Source organism: Staurois parvus, unplaced genomic scaffold (genome assembly GCF_062004578.1).
Source record: "Staurois parvus isolate SC_StPar_1 unplaced genomic scaffold, SC_StPar_1.0 ptg001329l, whole genome shotgun sequence".
In the NCBI taxonomy this organism is placed as follows: domain Eukaryota; kingdom Metazoa; phylum Chordata; class Amphibia; order Anura; family Ranidae; genus Staurois; species Staurois parvus.
The window spans coordinates 97,377-122,338 of record NW_028319125.1 but is presented as its reverse complement, the minus strand read 5'-3'; the positions used below and the strand labels follow the sequence as shown (position 1 = coordinate 122,338).

The following is a 24,962-nucleotide window of genomic DNA, read 5'->3' as shown; positions in this document are numbered from 1 at the left end:
ATTCCTGTTTCAAGTGGTTCCAGGCAAGTTGGATCACACGGTGCCTTCCTATTTTTCTCCATGAGATACCTTTATCAAAATTAAGAGTTTTGCCTGGTTGATGGAGGATGACAGTTGCAGACATGAGGGAGCAGATGAAGATACACTATTTGGCCAAAGGTTCATCAAAGCCCATCAAACTCTTGTTGGGCATCCCATTCCAAAACCATACCAGGTTCACCCACTTTTGCAGCTATGACCCCCTTCACTCTTCTGGGAAGACTTTCCACAAGAATTTGGAGTGTGCCTGTGGGAATTTGTGTCCATTCAGCCAAACAAAAAACATTGGAGAGGTCAGGTTCTGATGTTGGATGAGAAGACCTGGCTCACCATCTGTTCCAATTCATCCCAAAGGTAGAAGTAGGTTTGGTCAGGGCTCTGTACAGGCCATTCGAGTTTCTCCACACCAAACCCATCAAACCATGTCTTTATGGAGCTGGCTTTGTATACAAGGGCACAGTCATGCTCGAACAGAAAAGGATCTTGTCCAAGGTTGGAAGTCCACAGTTGTCTTAAATGTCTTTGTATGCTGTAGCATTACCAGTTCCCTTAATGGAAACACCTGATCTGAATCATTTGAAGGGTTTCATACTTTTGGCCATATAGTGTACAAGCCATGGTGGTGAAATACTGCCACTGGAAATATGTGATAAAGAAGGAAAGTGATTTAGCCATTTGGTGACTACTCTAAAACTGAAATATAGTTTGTACATGAAGTATTCAAGGATTGGCATGATCACCGTTAGGCAGATTTAAAATTCAGCACCATCAGAGCTAAGCGTTGACCACTAAGGGGTGTATTTATCAGTATTTCAGGCCAGTGCAGTAACACATCATGCCAATTCGAAAGCATTATCCGAAATGAGCATGCTTCTCATCACTTGTGACAATGTGGCATGTTAATACCAGACAGCGTACAAACTTCTTCATCCTGAAAACGGCTCTTTTGGGGCCGGGCCTCTTGAAGGCACTCCTTTCGTTTAAATGCTTCATCTCATGGGTAATGACCGCTGTGACCATGATATAGATTGCTAGTTAAGGTTTACCCCTTGTGTTTCAGCGAAGGCACAAGATGCTTTTAAAATTAAAGGCATAAATTTGACGAGGCTACAAAACAGCTTCTTTTTGCAGGGACAAGGCAGTACCCTCTGTGGAAATAGGACCTGTCTTTTGTTATGTTTTTATTCATCAGTCCAATTCCAGTAATGACATTTTCTAATATTCTTTAATGTCCAAAATGACTAGTTTCAGAATTCATTCACTAAGGTTTACTGGAGTACTACTATTAGATGACCACCCCTTCCAACATTGGTAGCAGAGGAGGCTGTGCAGTACAGGTTGCTGATATTGAGGTTTTTACTGCTGTCTTTATCCGGTTGAGATTTGCAAAGTTCCTTTTCCGACACGTGAAAAGGAAATGGGGGAAAATCTCTGTGACAGGAGTGACTTTTGGGGGTAGGGGGACCCCTTTATCATCTTCCCAAATTCTTATGTTTAAACCACCCTGTGCCTGTTAAGGGGTACAGGGTGTGAATGGGAATGTATATTGTGTATTGGTGTGTTGTCCTTTGTTCCCTGCCATGTGGTTGTCCATTGTCCTCTGCCATGTGCTGCATCCCATTGTTCTGTGTCTTGGTTCAGTGGGGGGTGTTTCCTGTAGCCCTTCCCACTGATGGGGTGGGCTGATGATGTGTTTCCTGTTCCTGGTTGTGTTTCCCCGCCCTGTGTATATATCTTGTGTTTGTGTAAAAATAAAGGAGTTGACTTCCTGTCTTAAGAAGAGTCGGGTGCTGTCTATTTCCTGCATGATCAGCAGGTGGTATCCAGGGGATTTGTGTTCGGACAGGGAAGCTGCAGTCTAACGGAAATATCCAAGTGTGGTCTGGGTCCGGTTCCGTTACAATCTCCAACAAAGAGACACAGACCGCAATAAACCCCGATAAAAACATCAGGAACGTTCTGTTAACTTCTACGCTGGCCACTTCAGCAAGCCCTAGAATTACGAGTTTACTAATCGAACCCCCAAGTACCACTTTCCACTGTCAACTCTCACAAGCCCTGCTGAAGAGAAATATGAAATCCAGAAATGTGTTGGCTCTTTCTATATTGTTGCGAAAAATCTAAATCTAGCTGGACGACAGGCTGGCACCATCTTATTTTTATATTGATTCTACCTTGCGGACAATATTCTAGGCCCATTAGTTTCCATGGCCTAAACCATACCGTCAAACTTCAGTTGGAATACCTACACAGATCAAGGTTTAGCGGCCCACCAACACACCTTGTTTTAGAGCTTCTTATCCTTCTTTACTCTTCTAGAAGATGCATTTTATTTCTTCATGTGTCCATTTAGGGGAAATCTCTCACTTCCTGTTCACACTGAATTCTATGAAATAAGCAGGAATCAAGAAGAATCTAACCAAATGAGGACACAAACAACAATAAACAGTTTGACTGAGGTTCCAACTACCTTACTACATCCAGGTTTTAATGCTGTCTTTGTCCCAGCAGAGATTTGTAGAACTTAAAAGGTCATCAGGGCTTCAGTGGAAATTGTTTTCGCTCTTCTTTTTCGGACACTTGAACAGGAAATGGAGGAAAATCTCCATCAAAGCGACATAGACAGCAATAAAACCCTTGATAAAAAGAAGAGTATCAGGCTGTTTTGAAAAGATCTTCTAACTTCTACACTGGCCATTTGAGCAAGCCCAAGAATTATGAGCTTACTAGTCGAACCCCCAAATACCACTTGCCAGTGTCAACTCTCACAAGGCCTGATGAGGAGGAACCTTAAATCCAGAATGTGTTGGCCATTTATTACTCTGGCAAATCTAAATCTAGCTGGACTTTCAACCACAGGCTGGCACCATCTTCTTTTTATCATGTCACTTCAACCCTCTGGACTCTATTCTAGGCCCATCAGATTCCAATTAATTGCCATCAACTAAACCATTGCATCAAACTCCAGTTAGAACACCTACACAGACCAAGGTCCAGTGCCCCCCCAACACACCTTGTTTCAGAGATTCTTTACTCTACCAGATGATGATTTTACTGCTTCATACAGCTTCATTTCTCCTCACTTCCTGTTCAGACCGAATTACATGAAATAGACAGGAAGCATCCAGAATCTCGCCAAAGGAGAACAAAGACAGCAATAAAATGTCTGCCCAAGGTTCCAACTCTTCCACACTCCATCCAAAAAAAAAGAAAGAAAAATGTGGCTGGGCCCAATATCTGTATCAATTAAAAGTCTAGCAGTCAGACATATCTGTGTGAAAACAATGCAAAACATAGTTTTTTATTTCAGTAGCAGCACAGTGGCTTAGTGGTTAGCACTTCTGCCTTGCAACACTGGGGTCACTATCTGCATGGAGGTTGCCTGTTCTTGCATAGTTTCTCTGGGTACTCTGGTTTCCTCCTAACTCTCCAAAGTCATGCTGGTAGGTTAACTGGGGCAGCACAGTGGCTAAATGGTTAGCACTTCCGCCTGGCAGTACTCGGGTCGTTGGTTCGAATCCCCACCACGGCACCACCTGCCTGAAGTTTGCATGTTCTCCCTGTGCCTGCGTGGGTTTCCTCCGGGTACCCCGGTTTCCTGCCACACTGCAAAGACATGCTGGTAGGTGAATTGGTTCCTGTCTAAATTGTCCCTAGTATGTGTATGTATGAATGTGAGTTAGGGACCTTAGATTGTACACCCCTTGAGGGTTAGGGACTGATGTGAATGTACAATATATATGTAAAAGCGCTGCGTAAAATTGACAGCTCTATATAAATACCTGAAATAATTAATAACTAGCTTGTGTATAAATTGGCTCTAGTATGTATGTGTGTGTGTATGTGAGATAGGGGACAGGGGCTGCTCCTTGGGGGCAGGGACTGCTCTTTGGGGGCGGGGGCTGCTCCTTGGGGGCAGGGGCTTCTATGAATTCACAGTATGTAAAACATTGAGGAAATTTTCGGTGCCAATAATAAATATTTTTCACCGCTAACACCTCTAATGGGAAACTCTACAAATCTGCAAATTGTGCTGCTTGCGTAAAATAATAGTTTTTGTCAATTAATCTATATCAGACATAGTAACTTACAAACTGATATATAATAAAACATTTAAAAAAAAAAAAACCAAATGTTCCTCCTGGAGGAGAACTGCCCACAATTTTGTGTTTTGTAGCCAGGTCTTTGAAATGGATTTCCTCTTTCCTGCTAGAGATAATCTTTGAGGCACCGGCGTACAGCACCGTACTCCCGATCATTCACTGCCAGGTATAGGCAAGAGCTAAACATGCAGCTTTAAACCTAAAAAAACATGTATATACATACAAAAAAAATGAGACAATGCAAAATATATGTAAAACACTTTTTTTGGAATATGCTGTAAACAAAATATAATATTGCAAAGTTGAGTTTTTTTTTTTTTTTTTTCCCATACCTTTCCCTAGTACACCCGACTTCATTATGACCTGCTCCTGATTTACAAATAATTCAATGGACAATGTTCTCCCCTCCCCGAGATCCCTTTTAAGATCCATGCACACTAGGCAGTAGAAGAGAAAGCAGCATAAAAAACGCGTGTTGCACACGTTTACGTTCGTTTGTGTTTAGAAGCATTTTTGCCCAAAACACTAGAAAAAATGTAAACGTAAAACCGCTGCATTCAGGTGCGTTTATGCGTGTCAAGTGTTTTTTTTCTGCCTCTCAAATACACACTTTTTTTTTTTTTCAGCCTGTAAATGCTCCTCTACAAGTATGCCTGTAAAAACGCCCAAATGTGCATAGGCACATAGGCTATCAACGTCAAACGCCTGTATAAGTAGCTTTTTTTTTTTAAAGCCCGGTGTGCATGAGGCCTAAATTCTTGGTGGTCCTCCAACATTCGTTAACAGTAATCGGATGCTTAAAGTGTACATCTGATCAAAATTCAAACATATTCAGTACATCACTGTACTACATGTACATTTTCCATGTCTAGTCTCTAGAAAAACATTGCCAAGTACAGCAAAATACCTGTTGATCTGCCAAAAAAAACCAGTAAGCTCCTAACTTCCAGTAGTGAGCTAACACTGCCCGTGCTTCCCTGAGATCCCAAGTGGTGTTATCAGTACCGGTCTGAGCTCTCTCCTGTGGGACTACAAAACACCTCCCCCATTATATGACAGAGATGAGTGGAAGAGTGTGGTCTGTAGCCCAGCAGGGTACAGCTCAGCCAGGCATGTATTGCAGAGATGTACTGTACACGTTTTATTTTGCTCGGACATAGCAGAACTATACTCACCTTCACTCCAGGTCTGTAAAGTCCTGGAGCTGCCTGTATGCCACTGAAATATTTGAGCAATCTTCTTCCAGGTACCAATCTTAACCTGTTTTCAATGGCCCGGCCAAGATGAGGTTGTTCCCATTTGCTCGCACCCCAGATGCCACAGGTGGGGCAGCAACTTGGTACAATTAGCCATAGACAGGGGCGGACTGACAACTCATGGGGCCCCCAGGCAATAGGGGATCATGGGGCCCCTTTGACCTTGCCCAAACTCACAAAAGCCTATGAAAAAGGTACCAGGGGCATCTCATGGGGCCCCCTACTGACCCCAGGCCCTCGGGCAGTGCCCGAGTTTCCAAATGGTCAGTCCGCCCCTGCGCGGGAGTTCATTTATCTCATAACTGTCGAAATTTTAAACTGAGTTTAAGGTGGAACTGCACTGCATCTGAGCACCACAAACCAAAAATGCTATGTCATTCATTGTTAAATATGCAAAGCAAACTCCCCCATCCATCCATGTCTCCATGCTTTATTCTGCTGAGAAATCATTTTGAAAAACACCCCCTGGCATTTCTGGCAGTGGCCATCTTGAGTAAGGGAAGAGGATTCATGTAGCATTTATTTCCTGGAATCCACAAGCCCTTAGCTCAGGCACTGGCTGAGCTGAGATCCCTCCCTCCTGAAGACCCCTGGGATGTATGACATCATTTGCCTAAGTAGAAAACCAGGAAGTAACTGAAGAAATGCACAAAAAAAAAAGAAGTTTAAAACACGCAAATATGATATACTTTCCTATCTATTTACTAAGGCTAGCAGCATAAGGATTAAAAATGGTCAATATTGATTGAGAGAGGGAAGTTCCACTTTAAGTACACAGCTTAATGTACAGTGCACACAGGCAGGTAAGAAACATAGAAGAGACATAGAAGGAGATTTACTAAAACTGGTGTACCCACAGTCTGATGTAGCTGTGCATGGCAGCCAATCAGCTTCTAACTTCAGCTCGTTCAATTAAGCTTTGGCAATAAATCCTGGAAGCTGATTGGTTTCTATGCAGAGCTGCACCAGTTTTTGTTTTTTTTTTTACTCTTCAGTTTTAGTAAATAACCCCCATAGTAGGTCTCTTCTGCATTAAAAATCCTGCCTGATCACCATTTTTGTTGTAGACCAGCATATACATAGGTACCCTGCAAAACACTCAGGCTCTTCCCGGCTCCTGTTTCATTTTCCTAAACCCATGAACCATGAGGTTATTAAAAAGAACAAAAATTAAGGATCCAGTGGCCTTTTAAGGAACCCATAAACACATATATAAAAAAATTATTTATGTATGTGTTTATGAGTGCCGATGCCCTAAAAGCCCGCTGGTTTTTGGCTTTTCATTAATCTCTTGAAATGGGATGTGGCACCAGTGGAGCTAGAACCCCCTCCAAGTTTTTTTTTTAAAACCCATACTTGACCTCTGCAGGCCTTGTGAAGGTTTGCTGCAAAATTCAGATGTTGCCTCATTCAAATACAAAAGTCCTGCTCAGGGGCGGACTGACAACTCATGGGGCCCCCGGGCAATAGGGGATCATGGGGCCCCTGTGTCCTTGCCCACACTCAAAAAAGCCTATAAAAAAGGTACCAGGGGCATTTCATGGGGCCCGCTACTGACCCCGGACCCTCGGGCAGTGCCCGAGTGCTCGAATGGTCAGTCCGCCCCTGGTCCTGCTATGTGGCAACCCCCATCCTTACAACAAAAATGCAAAAACCATTTTTAAAAAAATGTAATAATGCTCACCTTACCTTCCAGTAGGCTTGCCAAGGTAAGGTGACTTTTTTAGGTCTTCTCATGGAATCCTGGGAAAGCGGAGTATTCCAAATTCTTTTGAGAATGTGTTCCTGCATAGTGCCAGAGTATCTTTAGCTTTCCCAGGATCCCTCGTTGACGTCCCATGACATCAGCTACAGGAAACAGACAGAGGAGTAACCTTGGGGTGGGGGGGCTGCCAACTAAGTGGACCTTGTATTTTAGGTCTTTCCTAAATTAATTAGACTCGTGCTACTATGGTTTCATGGCTGAATTCACCCAATTATCAAGCACTTCTACCATCCTGAACTCTAGCTCGTATGTGCTTACTCCTCCAAAGTCCACTTCTCCAGTAAACCATTTAGAGAGGTCCTGCAGTAGTGTCTACAGAAAATTCTTAGAGGGTTATAGCTCCTCAATGGTAACATGCAAAATGGCAGCATTTGAGACAACCAAAGGACTATTAGGCTCCATGGGATTAGCTACAGGAAACGGGAAGAACTTGAAGAGTAATTAGGGGGTTGGGGCTTCCAACTAAGTGGACCTTGTATTTTAGATCCTCCTTAGATTAATTAGACCCCTGCTACTATGGTTTTGTGGCTGTATTCACCCATTTATCAAGAACTTCTATAACCGTGAACTCCAGCTCACAGGTGCTTACTCTTCTAGTGTCCATTTCTCTAATAAACCATTTAGCAAGGCCCTGGATCTGTGTCTACAGAATGTTCTCCAGAAGTTTATAGCACCTTCTGCAAAATGCCAGCACTTGGGACCACCAAAGGACAATTAGAAGCACAAGATAACCAAACAGATAGTTACAACATAACAAACGGATGACCTTTCTTAAAAGATGAACAGATGAAATGCAATATCACACATGGAAGCTGAATGACTTGGATGCAGAGTGAGAAACTTCATTTGTATTTATTGAGAACCTGACAGTTCAACAGACAGATGCCCTAGTTTAGGGTGATATGGCAAAAGGCAATGATGCACAGCATCGAAGAATGATCTTAAAATGTAATAACTGGTAATTGTGTCATAAACGTACGACATCATGGAGCTGCTTTTACATTTCAAAAGTGAAATATTACGACCAGAGATGAGCCAACCTATTCAGGAATCAGGCGACTGGCTCCACCGGCTTTTAGAATGATCATGATCAGCAATCGTCTGCATTATCAAATGGAGCAATTCTCTGCAGATCGCACAAACCTGCATGCAAATATTCAAATATTCCACCATGTAAGGGGAACAGCCAAAATCCCCAGATTGTTGAATCAATTGGCTCATCTCTAATTGTGACAGATGAATTGCTGTAGTAGCTGCAACCAATCTGCTTCTTGTTTTTCTCATAATCACCAGCAGAAAATGAAGAAAAAAAAAAAAAAAAAAGACATGTTAAATGAAAAGGGAAAATTGGTATTCATGGAACTATATGGGTTTTTGCAATAAATGGATACTGGCGACAATGAAACTTGGGACTAAATATGGAGATGACCCCTCCCCCTAAGGCCAAATGAGTTTTTAGAACCTTCAAATGTGTAAAAGTTCCTGTGTCCAATCAGAACTTGAGCGATTTGACGTTGAGACCCAATTTTCCCATAAGGAGAATGTGGTGGAGTGTCCTTCATTAGGATAATTGACAGCTAGTCAACATTAGGAGCTAACCGTCTACCCTCAGGATCAGAACATTACATCAAATGCGCTCTTTTCTAATACACCTGTGGAACTTTTACATGTATTTATAGACAGAGTTGCAATAAACATTTCTTGGGACTTTATGGTTTCAACACCAGCGACACTTTGACATATTAGCACACCATGGTGCTGGTTTAGGACAATTTTTAGTCCTTAAAGGTTGAACAATGGGGCGTTTATCAGTCAAGCCACATGGCAGCAGAAAGCAAGGGAACCCCTTCCCTTATTGCCCAAAGACTGTGATTAGGTGCCATTTGTGCAACCATGTAGTCCAATAACGATCCACTGCTTTACCCTTACAAGTCAAATCATTCACGAAGCTCAAGCCTGGCAAAGGGTCAAAACGTATCTAAACCCAAAAACAAAAAAAATTAATTTATTACAACTTACTGGTCCTTTCCCTTTATTTGCACCTGCTAATTCTGCGAAAACCACATGCACTGTCCTAGCGTGACAAAGCTCACTCCTCTAGTGTATCTATGGGGGAGGCCATGGTTGTCACCCACACTGGACTACAAACATGTCTGCCTTTGTTCATCTCCATTACATGGGGAATGGGGAGATTAGCAGTTTACAAAAGGAAGACAACATTGTTTTATGCTTCGGGTTCATCTCGCAAGAAGTGACAAGTACACAGCATTTCTGGCAAGATCAACAGGTATTTTATGTGCTTGCTGAAAATGTCCTTAGCCTGAAAAAAGGAAAACGAATACAGCCACTATGTCTAAGGTCTGGCTGCAACATATCACATTTTTGTTCTTGGGTTTAGCTATCCTTTCATACTTCCTGATGGGGGGAAATTGGGATGTTATCTAGAGATCATATGCAAAACGCAGTGGCTACCACTTGTTCTGAAAAACAAAAAAAATCACGAATATAGCTTTGATACTATTGGACAGATTAAAAAATATATATATATCCCTTTTCGGTCGGGTACCCCCTGAGCAAAATGTGTCACAAACTATGCTCATTTATTGTCCCCGCCGAAATCCCCCTCCCCACCAACCCCCTTCCTTACCCAACCTCGGACCAAAACAATTTAAAAAATAAATAAATAAAACCTCACAACTTAAACCTCAGTTAGCACAAGGGTGAAACTACTCTTCAATCATTAACAATTCCAACATTCTCCGTGTAACAATAAAGAGGTCAATCTTTGCACAGAATGTCGCGGTCTTGTGCGTCGGACCCCTCCCCCGGGGTCCTTGGTTCCATCTGGTTGCGGTTCCAGCGCCAAGGGGTCCACTTCCAAGTCTGGGGACCTCTTGTTTATTTTCGAGACAGATTGTAAAAAAACCCCAAGCTGCTCTTTCCTTCTAAAAACAGCACTTGGTGCTGCCTTCTATCAAGGGTCCGGCAAGTCTGATGTATCGACTATGACTTTAATAAAAATAGTATCGTCTTTTATGTACGTCCCATTTTCCAGCACCGTCTGAGCAACAAACACGGGGCACCCGGAGGCAATGTTCATTTCCCCTGTGGGTTTTTTGAAGCTGCTGCTGTTGGGGTCAGGCTTGAAGGCATCGCCAAGATGGCGGCGTGACGGTCCCTGGTCCATTAACATGAGGCTTACTTTCTGTTTGAACGGCCAAGGAAGCAGAGAATCGTACTCTCCCCTCATGATGACAAAGAACAGTGATAAATGGGTATTCTTCCCCATGCCGTCTCCATTCAGGTAGACCCTGGCGCACATCTTGTAACCAAAGTAGCCGGTGTAGAATGGCTGACTGTACAGAGACAATGTCTTTCCCATAACGGCCTCTTGCTTCCGCCTCTTGTAATCGCGAATTTTCCAGATCAAGATGCCATTGTAGCTCGCGGTCTCCAGGACTTGGAACCGGAGGTCCATGTCGGCCAGGCGGATGTCATGAACGCTCAACATCTGGTCATGTCTGTTAATCTGGGTCTCCAGGACACCTAAAAGAACAAGGAAGAACAGTATAAAAATGTGAATATCTATTGTAGAGATATTAAAGCTGAACTCTAGGAATTAGACAAAATCTATCCTTTTCACCAGGGCCGGGACAAGGGGTGGGTGGGAGGGACAAGGGGTGGGTGGGAGGGACAGCTGCCCTGGGTGCAATGGTTTATTGTAGGGATGGGGGCGCCTTTCTTCTGTTACAAGGCTGACAGGAGTAGCAACAGCAGCATCACTACTCCTGTCAGCCCAGTGCTGGGAGTGGTGAGGAGAGAGCCAGGATGTGGTGCGGGCTGTGTTCTCCTCCTTCCTGTCTCTTGTGGTTGGAAAAACTGCACTTCCAGATGAATGAAAAACCTGACTGACAGATCAAGAGCTGCACAGTGATTTTGACAAGTGACAGTTGTGCAAAGGATCCCCTAAGTTTGCACATCATGAAGGAAGGGGGGAGCACTTTGGCATCTTTGCCCTGCGAACTGGATGACCGCACCTTATGCACTGCAAGGGATAAAATGCTTGCTTAGTCTAGAGGTGCAGGGATAAGGTGTAACACTTCCCGTACCCCTGGCTCTGGCAGGCTCCTTCCATCAATGTGGTGCTATGGGTGCATCTCCTCATATACACTGCAAGGTTAATAGTCTGATGGTACAGAGGGACAGGCCACAGGGTTTTGGGTTGAAGAGTACACACTCTGGAGCAAGGGACAGGGTAAGTAATGCACCTTATCCTTGCACCCCTAGCCCAAGGGTGCACTCACATTGGGGCCAGTTAAACTAACCATGCCTGAGTTTGATTCTCGTTCTTCCCCCACTGGTCTGCACTCACACTTCACTGTAAGGAACTGTCCCTGGGCACACTTCTCTGCTAACCAGACCCTTCATCCATGCTTCACTGCACTGCCCTGTATGCAGAGTTCTCTGGCATGGTTTGCCCTCAAACTGAAGCACATTGTACTGGACCACAATTGAACCATGCCCCAGACAATCTCTTCCAAGTGGTTCTGGGCTTGGTGGACTTAAGCCATCCTGAGTACTGTTTGGAACACAGACTACACAAAAGAACCAGCCCAAGGGATAAACTATGCCCAAGAATGGTTCAAGTGCCAGTCTGAGTGCACCGTTAATGAACAAGAAAGAAAGAGGGCTCCACCTATGAAGTGTATTTTATTAGTAAACCCATTAAAAAAAAATGGATAAATTATGCGCTCACTGTGCATTATGGGTTTACACAGTGAGTGCATAATTATCAATTTGTTTTTTGGGGGTTTACTAAAAAAACTACACTTAGAAGGTGGCACTCTCTCTTTCTTTCCTGCTACCTATACACTCTTCAGGATGCCCGAGGTCTAATTACCCAGAGTTGTAGCAGCCATACTAAATGTGGGTTCGTCATCCATTTACCTGAACCTACCAAGGCTATTACCATTCGGGCATTACAAGTCTTATCATCTTTGCGTCATCTCTTCATCACGGCACCCTTTAAAGAACATTGCGGCCCTGCTGCAAGGGTAGTTTGTCTTTATGGAGTTCAGTATTAAAGATACATGAACAAAGAATATTCAGCACTTCCTTGTGTGTCAGATTGTCTGTGTCCCTCCCGCTGCATATTGTGGTTCCATGTCACTACAGCTGTTCGTGGATAGAAACATAGCATACAGTGAGCAACAGAGGGATCCGACACACCAGGAAGTGTCAGAGGCTGAAAATCCTCCAGCACGGTGGTGAAGATCTGAGTCACTGCGGTGGGATAGATAAGACATTTTTAGATGACAAATGTGCTTTTAACCATAACCAAGAATACTAGCACATGATTAGTCCGCAAAACACAAAACTGGCCTTGGTTTATCTCAGTCAGTCTATCTTTTGGCAGAGCAGCACTGTGAATGTTGATGATTATTTAAAGCCAAGACAAGGTGTATCTAAAGCCAAAACTTTTTATTTTTAAGCCGTGGGCTAAGTAAGCCCTGTTGGGGTTTTACTGCTAACTTTTTCCCATAGAGGAGATTTCCCTTTACATCCTATCCCCTAGACTAGGGGTCTCCAAACTATGGACCTCCAGGTGTTCAGAAGCTGCAACTCCCAAGAGGCCTTGCAAGACTGACAGCCCCAGGCAAGACTCCCAGAGGCAGAGGCATGATGGGACTTGTAGTACTTCAACAGCTGGAGGGCCATAGTTTGGAGACACAACAGGAAGGGAGAGAAGTTCTCTCCAATGCAAGGGACACCCCATTTTAGCTGTCACCGGAATGAGTGTCTTCACTTTAGGGATTTCCTGGTCTGTTCCCGTTCATAATTTCAACTGTGAGCACTGGGACAAATCGAGAGGGACCCAAACAAGGGAGGTAAAACCTCGGTGGGGCTTTAGATTTTCTATCCCGGGGGTCAGGCTAAGATCTTCCGGTTGTCCTTACCAGGATTCCATGCAGCAGCAGTCTTACTTATTGTCTCCAACTGAGTCAAACGGGTCTGTAGTGACTCCAGAGAGCTCTTTATATTATCTGCATCTTCCCCAGTCTGCCGCAAGCTATGGATTTCCTTATCCAAGTCCTTTAACTTTTCTGCTTGGCCTTCAATTACTCTCTGCAAAGAAAAGAAATAAACAGGACAACGTGAAGCAATCTTGGTGCAATTCTCCTGCAAGTCCAGTTATCTGATGGAAACAAACTGCCTTGAATTAAACCTAAAACAGGAAAAAATTGTACTTGGGCATTACTTAGAAATCCAGCACAAAATCTCCATCAGTTACCATTATCCTATCAGATGTTTGCACACAGAGTTATCCAAAGCCATCAGAATCTCTCATATTGTGACCTGGCCTCTATTGCTTCATGTTGCAGATTTCAAATCGGCATCAAGACACAACCTACTGATAGTACAGCCCAGGTTTGGCAGACTCAATAGTTAGCGGATCATGTGATGCCAATCCACTTCCTTTCCAGTTATTAGTCTCTCCGGGACTTAAAGTGTTCCTAAACTCCGGACCTTGCATTCACTATAGCCGGTCTCCCCAGACCCTGCACTCACTATATCCGCTCTCCCCGGACCCTGCATTCACTATATCTGGTCTCCCCGGACCCTGCATTCACTATATACGGTCTCCCCGGACCCTGCATTCACTATATCTGGTCTCCCCGGACCCTGCATTCACTATATCCGGTCTCCCCCGGACCCTGCATTCACTATATCTGGTCTCCCCGGACCCTGCATTCACTATATCTGGTCTCCCCGGACCCTGCACTCACTATATCCGCTCTCCCAGGATCCTGCATTCACTATATCCGCTTTCCCAGGACCCTGCATTCACTATATCTGGTCTCCCCGGACCCCGCACTCGCTATATCCGCTCTCCCAGGATCCTGCACTCACTATATACGGTCTCCCCGGACCCTGCACTCACTATATCTGGTCTCCCCGGACCCTGCACTCACTATATCCGCTCTCCCCAGACCCTGCATTCACTATATCCGCTCTCCCCGGACCCTGCATTCACTATATCCGCTCTCCCCAGACCCTGCATTCACTATATCTGGTCTCCCCGGACCCTGCATTCACTATATCTGGTCTCCCCGGACCCTGGATTCACTATATCTGGTCTCCCCGGACCCTGGATTCACTATATCCGCTCTCCCCGGACCCTGCATTCACTATATCCACTCTCCCCGGACCCTGCATTCACTATATCCACTCTCCCCGGACCCTGCACTCACTATATCCGCTCTCCCAGGATCCTGCATTCACTATATCTGGTCTCCCCGGACCCTGCATTCACTATATTCGGTCTCCCTAGACCCCGCACTCACTATATCCGCTCTCCCAGGACCCTGCATTCACTATATCTGGTCTCCCTGGACCCCGCACTCCCTATATCCGCTCTCCCAGGATCCTGCATTCACTATATCCGCTCTCCCAGGATCCTGCACTCACTGTATCTAGTCTCCCTGCATCCTGCACTCACTATATCTGGACTCCCCGGACCCTGCATTCACTATATCTGGTCTCCTCGGACCCTGCACCACTATATCCGCTCTACTCGAACCCTGCATTTACTATATCTGGTCTCCCCGGACCCTGCATTCACTATATCTGGTCTCCCCGCACCCTGCATTCACTATATCCGCTCTCCCCGGACCCTGCATTCACTATATCCGCTCTCCCCGGACCCTGCATTCACTATATCTGGTCTCCCTGGACCCTGCATTCACTATATCTAGTCTCCCCGGACCCTGCATTCACTATATCTAGTCTCCCCGGACCCTGGATTCACTATATCTGGTCTCCCCGGACCCTGGATTCACTATATCTGGTCTCCCCAGACCCTGCATTAACTATATCCGCTCTCCCCGGACCCTGCATTCACTATATCCGCTCTCCCCGGACCCTGCACTCACTATATCCGCTCTCCCAGGATCCTGCATTCACTATATCCGCTCTCCCAGGATCCTGCATTCACTATATCTGGTCTCCCCGGACCCTGCATTCACTATATTCGGTCTCCCTAGACCCCGCACTCACTATATCCGCTCTCCCAGGACCCTGCATTCACTATATCTGGTCTCCCCGGACCCTGCACTCACTATATCTGGTCTCCCCGGACCCCGCACTCCCTATATCCGCTCTCCCCGGACCCTGCATTCACTATATCTGGTCTCCCCGCACCCTGCATTCACTATATCCGGTCTCCCCGGACCCTGCATTCACTATATCTGGTCTCCCCGGACCCTGGATTCACTATATCTGGTCTCCCCAGACCCTGCATTCACTATATCCGCTCTCCCCGGACCCTGCATTCACTATATCCGCTCTCCCCGGACCCTGCACTCACTATATCCGCTCTCCCAGGATCCTGCATTCACTATATCTGGTCTCCCCGGACCCTGCATTCACTATATTCGGTCTCCCTAGACCCCGCACTCACTATATCCGCTCTCCCAGGACCCTGCATTCACTATATCTGGTCTCCCCGGACCCCGCACTCCCTATATCCGCTCTCCCAGGATCCTGCACTCACTATATCCGGTCTCCCCGGACCCCGCACTCCCTATATCCGCTCTCCCAGGATCCTGCACTCACTATATCCGGTCTCCCCGGACCCTGCACTCACTATATCCGGTCTCCCCAGACCCTGCACTCACTATATCCGCTCTCCCCGGATCCTGCACTCACTATATCTGCTCTCCCAGGATCCTGCATTCACTATATCTGCTCTCCCAGGATCCTGCATTCACTATATCTGCTCTCCCAGGATCCTGCATTCACTATATCTGCTCTCCCAGGATCCTGCATTCATTATATCTGCTCTCCCAGGATCCTGCATTCACTGTATCTAGTCTCCCCGCATCCTGCACTCACTATATCTGCTCTCCAAGGATCCTGCACTCACTATATCTGCTCTCCCAGGATCCTGCATTCACTATATCTACTCTCCCAGGATCCTGCATTCACTATATTCGCTCTCCCAGGATCCTGCACTCACTGTATCTAGTCTCCCCGCATCCTGCATTCACTATATCTGGTCTCCCCGGACCCTGCATTCACTATATCTAGTCTCCCCGGACCCGGCATTCACTATATCCGGTCTCCCCGGATCCTGCACTCACTATATCTGCTCTCCCAGGATCCTGCATTCACTATATCCGCTCTCCCAGGATCCTGCACTCACTGTATTTAGTCTCCCTGCATCCTGCACTCACTATATCTGGACTCCCCGGACCCTGCATTCACTATATCTGGTCTCCTCGGACCCTGCACCACTATATCCGCTCTACTCGAACCCTGCATTTACTATATCTGGTCTCCCCGGACCCTGCATTCACTATATCTGGTCTCCCCGCACCCTGCATTCACTATATCCGCTCTCCCCGGACCCTGCATTCACTATATCCGCTCTCCCCGGACCCTGCATTCACTATATCTGGTCTCCCTGGACCCGGCATTCACTATATCTAGTCTCCCCAGACCCGGCATTCACTATATCCGGTCTCCCAGGATCCTGCACTCACTATATCTGCTCTCCCAGGATCCTGCACTCACTATATCCGCTCTCCCAGGATCCTGCACTCACTGTATCTAGTCTCCCCGCATCCTGCACTCACTATATCTGCTCTCCAAGGATCCTGCACTCACTATATCTGCTCTCCCAGGATCCTGCATTCACTATATCTACTCTCCCAGGATCCTGCATTCACTATATTCGCTCTCCCAGGATCCTGCACTCACTGTATCTAGTCTCCCCGCATCCTGCATTCACTATATCTGGTCTCCCCGGACCCTGCATTCACTATATCTAGTCTCCCCGGACCCGGCATTCACTATATCCGGTCTCCCCGGATCCTGCACTCACTATATCTGCTCTCCCAGGATCCTGCATTCACTATATCCGCTCTCCCAGGATCCTGCACTCACTGTATTTAGTCTCCCTGCATCCTGCACTCACTATATCTGGACTCCCCGGACCCTGCATTCACTATATCTGGTCTCCTCGGACCCTGCACCACTATATCCGCTCTACTCGAACCCTGCATTTACTATATCTGGTCTCCCCGGACCCTGCATTCACTATATCTGGTCTCCCCGCACCCTGCATTCACTATATCCGCTCTCCCCGGACCCTGCATTCACTATATCCGCTCTCCCCGGACCCTGCATTCACTATATCTGGTCTCCCTGGACCCGGCATTCACTATATCTAGTCTCCCCAGACCCGGCATTCACTATATCCGGTCTCCCCGGATCCTGCACTCACTATATCTGCTCTCCCAGGATCCTGCACTCACTATATCCGCTCTCCCAGGATCCTGCACTCACTGTATCTAGTCTCCCTGCATCCTGCACTCACTATATCTGCTCTCCCCGGACCCTGCATTCACTATATCTGGTCTCCTCGGACCCTGCATTCACTATATCTAGTCTCCTCGGACCCTGCATTCACTATATCTAGTCTCCCCGGACCCTGCACTCACTATATCCGGTCTCCCCGGACCCTGCATTCACTATATCTGGTCTCCTCGGACCCTGCATTCACTATATCTGGTCTCCCTGGACCCTGCACTCACTATATCTGCTCTCCCCAGAACCTGCACTCACTGTATCTGGTCTCCCCGGACCCCACATTCACTATATCTGCTCTCCCCAGAACCTGCACTCACTGTATCCGGTCTCCCCGGACCCCGCATTCACTATATCTGCTCTCCCCGGACCCTGCACTCACTATATCTGGTTTCCACGGACCCCGCATTCACTATATCTGGTCTCCCCGGACCCTGCACTCACTATATCCGGTCTCCCCGGACCCTGCATTCACTATATCCGGTCTCCCCAGACCCCGCATTCACTATATCTGCTCTCCCCGGACCCTGCATTCACTATATCTGGTCTCCTCGGACCCTGCATTCACTATATCTGGTCTCCTCGGACCCTGCATTCACTATATCCGGTCTCCCCGGACCCTGCATTCACTATATCTGGTCTCCCAGGACCCTGCATTCACTATATCCGGTCTCCTCGGACCCTGCATTCACTATATCTGGTCTCCCAGGACCCTGCATTCACTATATCTGGTCTCTCACAGTACACAGAACATGGAAATGCAATTATTTTAGTAAATATAAACTGCTAAATACCTTTTCTCATCAGCAGTTAGAGCAGTCTTGTGACTTCTATCAGTGTCCAGCAGTACACTAGTTTTCATTCTGCCCTGATTGTCCTATGAGGCTGCATAACCCCTGACCCTCTGTTTGTCCAAGTGTTAAACACATGCATCCTCCAAAGAAAAAAACCCTCTAGCAATACACACCAAGCTGAGCATGTGCAGTTTGCCCTCAAGTCTCTCTTCTATCAGCAGATGGATTGGAGATATTAGAAGAGGGGGAAGATCAGAGAAGACAGGAGCAAACAGCCTTTTTACACAATGCAGAAGATTAACCCCTTAGGTTCCACAGTGAGTATAACAAGCATGGTTTCCTGTATATACAGACTGATTTTACTGTTGTGGGTTTTGTAACACTTTAAGAGGCATTAAGGGCAAAAAAAAAAAAAAGGATTAAAACATTCCCCTGCAAAAAGGAAGGGAACTAGGATTCCCAATAGGGAGCCTAGGTGCTTACACCTAACAGGCAAAAAAGGGCAGCCCCCCGCTCCCCTATCTCAAGCAGATGGGGGAGGGTTTGGCCACTCTCATGGCCGCCCCAAGGCTGCTCTTGTCTTTTATGTCTTGTGTCCTGAGGGTGGTGCTATAATCCAATCGAAAGAGATCAAGGAGATCTCAGGTGGTCCCTTCAACAAATGGAAGAAAAATGTTCTTTTTGGGAGCTCTACGGAAATGTAATCACGGTGGGTCCAGAATACAATTTGCACATGAAATGCAAGAAATGTTTTGTAAAAAAAAAAAAAACAATCAAAACTCCCTCTAAATGGATACGGTTTAAAATGAGAATAATTCTAGGTCCTCTTCAAAGCGGAACTTCAGGCAGATATTAAAAATACCAATGAAGGCATTTATATATTAAAAATTCAATTAGATTTATTTTAAATGGAGCTGTAAAGAAAAACAAAAAAAACAGCAAGCAGAGTTTGACTTCATTTTAGACGCTTAAATATACCTGTACATCAGCATTTAGACTGGGTGAGGGAGAGCAGCAAATGGACCAATCAGTTGATCTGCATTCACAAGAAGAGGGAGTAGGGAGGATGACCTATTCAGCTTTTTGCTGCTCCTTCAATATCCAATCACAGCCTGGGGGTGGAGAAGTGACCAGGCTGTGTTGCCTAAAGTAGAACTAAGGCATCTCATTAAAAAAATAATGATGTGGTGCAGCCAGGGGCGGACTGACCATTTGGAAACTCAGGCACTGCCCGAGGGCCCGGGGTCAGTAGGGGGCCCCATGAGATGCCCCTGGTACCTTTTTCATAGGCTTTTTTGAGTTTGGACAAGGACACAGGGGCCCCATGATCCCCTATTGCCCGGGGGCCCCATGAGTTGTCAGTCTGCCCCTGGGTGCAGCACTTAAATATAAGTGAGTCTGCCCTTGAAGATTTCTCTGCTACCTCCCACAAATATCTTTTGATCCTGCCAGTGACGTCCACACATTGCAGCTTCCTGTAATAGTGAGGCAATGATGCTGCACTGCTCCTGAGTTGTCATTCTCATGTAGGCGGTGCCTGCCTGCCTGCACTACAGTGGGATGAGATGTTGCAGGGGGCGTGGCTATCAGCATTGTCACTCTTGATTCACAAACCTAAAGAATGCCAATCAGCACCCAGCCACACCTAGTCCCGCCCAATGCTGTCTGGATTGACAGCACAGCCTCTGCTGCTGAACCCTCCTACTGTGAGCTGCAGCGCCTGGGGAAGGAAGCGTCTGAGACACAAATGAAGAAAGACTTGGCTCACACAGCTAAAGTAAATTAAGCTTTGGTTTACTTGATGAGGCTTGTATACATCACAGAGCAACTGGATTTGGAACTTTTTTAGACAATCATATAGGAGCCTTTATCTGAAGAAAAAAAAAAATCACCGCCGCAGGCTGGCTATGCTCTCTGGCAGGGCTGTGTAAATCTCAGGACTGGGTGGACAAAATTACAAACCTTTTGGCAGGTAAGACATGCTAAGCTGTGCACCTGGAGTTCAGCTTTAGGGACAAACACACACTGCCCTCAACTCCACTTGTGATGCTAATGAAAAGTCACTTATGACAACACATGGAGAGCCCCCCCTTTTTTTCTCAGGTCTTTTTAAAAAATATGCAAATGTTTTCAGAGAAATTATCCATTTTAAAGACTTGTGAAACCGTTATATGAGAGAGTGAAAAATTACTGAAGCTCAAAGAATATAGTTCCTTCTTCCCCCTCTGATGTGCACAGGAAACCCTCTGATGACAGGTAGAAGAGATCTTTCCTGGCAGGTCTGGTGGGCATTAAAGGAGAACTCTGCCAAGAACAATCTCTGGCTGAGCTGAGCACATAATTCCATGGAAGTTTCTGTCAAACAAATAGCACTGATTATGAGCTAATTACTCTATTTAATGATCATTAAATTATAATAATTGACAAAGTAGGGTTTCTCCACCCCTTGGAGATAGCAGGCTGGCCAATCAGGACTCTGCTGTTTTGCACAGTGCTGTTAGTCTAACATTGTAAATGTGCTTACATGAAGGGAGAACACATAGCTGACATCATCACTCTTCTGCTACTTCTGCCCAATCAGCACCAAGCTGTAACTGCACTACAGGTCAAGGACCTTGCTATACTGTCAGACAGGAATGCCTGCATCACAATACTAGCTGAACAGAATGCCAAAACTTTAAAGTGTTATAAAGTGTAAGTAAATCCAAATCCTTTTTTATTTTTTTTTGGATACAGTAGGAGACTGGGGGTCAACTTTCTTGATATGGGGGCCCCAAGTGTGGCTCTGGACATCACAAAAGAGCCGGACATGAAATTCAGTAAATATTCAGTGACAGGGACAGCAGACACACAACAGAATATAGTCAAAGACTATGGGCATGATACAAGAGATGATCAGAGACTGCGGACATGACACAAGTAATGGACAGAGACTGCGGACATGAGACAGGAGATGGACAGAGACTGAGGACATGACACAGGAGATGGACAGAGACTGAGGACATGACACAGGAGATGGACAGAGACTGCGGACATGACACAGGAGATGGACAAAGACTGCGGACATGACACAGGAGATGGACAGAGACTGCGGACATGACACAGGAGATGGACAGAGACTGCGGACATGACACAGGAGATGGACAGAGACTGCGGACATGACACAGGAGATGGACAGAGACTGCGGACATGACACAGGAGATGGACAGAGACTGCGGACATGACACAGGAGATGGACAGAGACTGCGGACATGACACAGGAGATGGACAGAGACTGCGGACATGACACAGGAGATGGACAGAGACTGCGGACATGACACAGGAGATGGACAGAGACTGCGGACATGACACAGGAGATGGACAGAGACTGCGGACATGACACAGGAGATGGACAGAGACTGCGGACATGACACAGGAGATGGACAGAGACTGCGGACATGACACAGGAGATGGACAGAGACTGCGGACATGACACAGGAGATGGACAGAGACTGCGGACATGACACAGGAGATGGACAGAGACTGCGGACATGACACAGGAGATGGACAGAGACTGCGGACATGACACAGGAGATGGACAGAGACTGCGGACATGACACAGGAGATGGACAGAGACTGCGGACATGACACAGGAGATGGACAGAGACTGCGGACATGACACAGGAGATGGACAGAGACTGCGGACATGACACAGGAGATGGACAGAGACTGCGGACATGACACAGGAGATAGACAGAGACTGCGGACATGACACAGGAGATGGACAGAGACTGCGGACATGACACAGGAGATGGACAGAGACTGCGGACATGACACAGGAGATGGACAGAGACTGCGGACATGACACAGGAGATGGACAGAGACTGCGGACATGACACAGGAGATGGACAGAGACTGCGGACATGACACAGGAGATGGACAGAGACTGCGGACATGATACAGGAGATGGTCAAAGAATGCAGACATAATACAAGAGATAGTCAAAGACTGCAGACATAATACAGGAGATGATCAGAGACTGCAGACATGGTACAAGAGATGGTCAGAGACTGCAGATATAATACAAGAGATGGTCAGAGACTGCAGATATAATACAGGAGATGGTCAGAGACTGCAGACATGGTACAAGAGATGGTCAGAGACTGCAGACATGATACAAGAGATGGTAAGCGACTGCAGACATGATACAAGAGTGGGTCAGAGACTGCAGACATGATACAAGAGAGGGTCAGAGACTGCAGACATGATACAAGAGATGGTCAGAGACTGCAGATATAACACAGGAGATGATCAGAGACTGCAGACATGGTACAAGAGATGGTCAGAGACTGCAGACATGGTACAAGAGATGGTCAGAGACTGCAGATATAATACAGGAGATGGTCAGAGACTGCAGACATGATACAAGAGATGGTCAGAGACTGAAGATATAACACAGGAGATGATCAGAGACTGTGGACATGATACAAGAGATGGTCAGAGACTGCAGGGGACTGAACATGCTATAGGAGTTGTTGGAGACTGTAGACATGCTTCAGGAGACAGTCAGAATGGAGACATAATACATACGACTGCTAGAGGTCACTGCTATAACAGAAGAGGATAACTCTCTCTCATCTGTTTCTGCACTGCAGACAATGACTATAAGACAAGTAGAAGTTGAACCTCCTCAGCTGGGGACGCAGAGCAATGAAAACATGACAGGGGTTCAAACCTTTCCACACTTTATCCAAGCCTAAAAAATGTTTGGGATTTACACATACAGGTGAAACTTGAAAAATGTGAATATCGTGCAAAAGTTCATTTATTTCAGTAATGCAACTTAAAAGGTGAAACTAATATATGAGATAGACTCATTACATGCAAAGCAAGATAGTTCAAGCCGTGATTTGTCATCATTGTGATGGTTATGGCTTACAGCTCATGAAAACCCCAAATCCACAATCTCAGAAAATGAGAATATTGTGAAAAGGTGCAATATTCTCGGCTCAAAGTGTCCCACTCTAATCAGCTAATTCAGCCATAACACCTGCAAAGGGTTCCTGAGCCTTTAAATGGTCTCTCAGTCTGGTTCAGTAGGAATCACAATCATGGGAAAGACTGCTGACCTGACAGTTGTGCAGAAAACCATCATTGACACCCTCCATAAGGAGGGAAAGCCTCAAAAGGTCATTGCAAAAAGAAGTTGGATGTTCCCAAAGTGCTGTATCAAAGCACATTAATAGAAAGTTATGTGGAAGGGAAAAGTGTGGAAGAAAAAGGTGCACAAGCAGCAGGGATGATCGCAGCCTGGAGAGGATTGTCAGGAAAAGGCCATTCAAAAGTGTTAAAGTGTTGGGGACTTTCACAAGGAGTGGACTGAGGCTGGAGTCAGTGCATCAAGAGCCACCACACACAGACGGATCCTGGAAATGGGCTTCAAATGTCGTATTCCTCTTGTCAAGCAGCTCCTGAACAACAAACAACGTCAGAAACGTCTTACCTGGGCTAAAGAAAAACAGACCTGGTCTGTTGCTCAGTGGTCCAAAGTCCTCTTTTTCTGATGACAGCAACTTTTGCATCTCATTTGGAAACCAAGGACCCCGAGTATGGAAGAAGAATGGAGAGGCACACACTGCAAGATGCTTGAAGTCCAGTGTGAAGTTTCCACAGTCTGTGTTGATTTGGGGAGCCATGTCATCTGCTGGTGTTGGTCCATTGTGCTTCATTAAGTCCAGGGTCAACGCAGCCGTCTACCAGGAGATTTTGGAGCACTTCATGCTTCCTTCCGCAGACGAGCTTTATGGGGATGCTGACTTCATTTTCCAGCAGGACTTGGCACCGCCCACACTGCCAAAAGCACCAAAACCTGGTTCAATGACCATGGGATTACTGTGCTTTATTGGCCAGCAAAATAACCTGACTTGAACCCCATAGAGAATCTATGGGGCATTGCCAAGAGAAAGATGAGAAACATGAGACCAAACAATGCAGAAGAGCTGAAGGCCGCTATTGAAGCATCCTGGTCTTCCATAACACCTCAGCAGTGCCACAGGCTGATAGCTTCCATGCCACGCCGCATTGAGGCAGCAATTGCTGAAAAAGGGGCCCAAACCAAGTACTGAGTACATATGCATGCTTCTACTTTTCAGAGGTCCGATATTGTTCTATGTACAATCCTTGTTTTATTGATTGCATGTAATATTCTCATTTTCTGAGATTGTGGATTTGGGGTTTTCATGAGCTGTAAGCCATAATCATCACAATTATGACAAATCACGGCTTGAACTATCTTGCTTTGCATGTAATGAGTCTATCTCATATATTAGTTTCACCTTTTAAGTTGCATTACTGAAATAAATGAACTTTTGCACGATATTCTAATTTTTCGAGTTTCACCTGTACTTTATGCCAGCAGAGGATTTTCAGGTGCCAAACACATGAAAGCCAAAACATAAAAAAGACAAAGAGCAGCGTTCTGCTATGCCACAAACCATCAGCAAAATTCCATCAAGACAGATATATTTCCAAGGCAATAATGAAGTCACAATGTAGGTTGTAGAGCATGCAGTAACAGAGACCTTTCATTCTCACGGCACAGCAGTTCTCTGTGAACCCCAAAGGCTTCACATTCCTACAGGCAACTGAAGAATCA

At 46.0% G+C, this 24,962-nt stretch overlaps 1 protein-coding gene across 1 annotated transcript in view; it reads right to left on the bottom strand.

Moving 5' to 3' along the window:
• Window positions 1-7,996: 7,996 nt before the first annotated feature.
• Window positions 7,997-24,962, bottom strand: part of TRAF3 (TNF receptor associated factor 3) — a 91,145-nt gene continuing 74,179 nt past the window's right edge. Inside the window, exons 10-11 of the mRNA XM_089661347.1 lie at window positions 13,121-13,289; window positions 7,997-10,709 (exon numbers count right to left, since the gene is read on the bottom strand). Coding sequence (XP_089517473.1) covers window positions 10,138-10,709; window positions 13,121-13,289 — 741 coding nt within the window. The 3' untranslated portion in view covers window positions 7,997-10,137. The remainder of the gene's footprint in view (window positions 10,710-13,120; window positions 13,290-24,962) is intronic.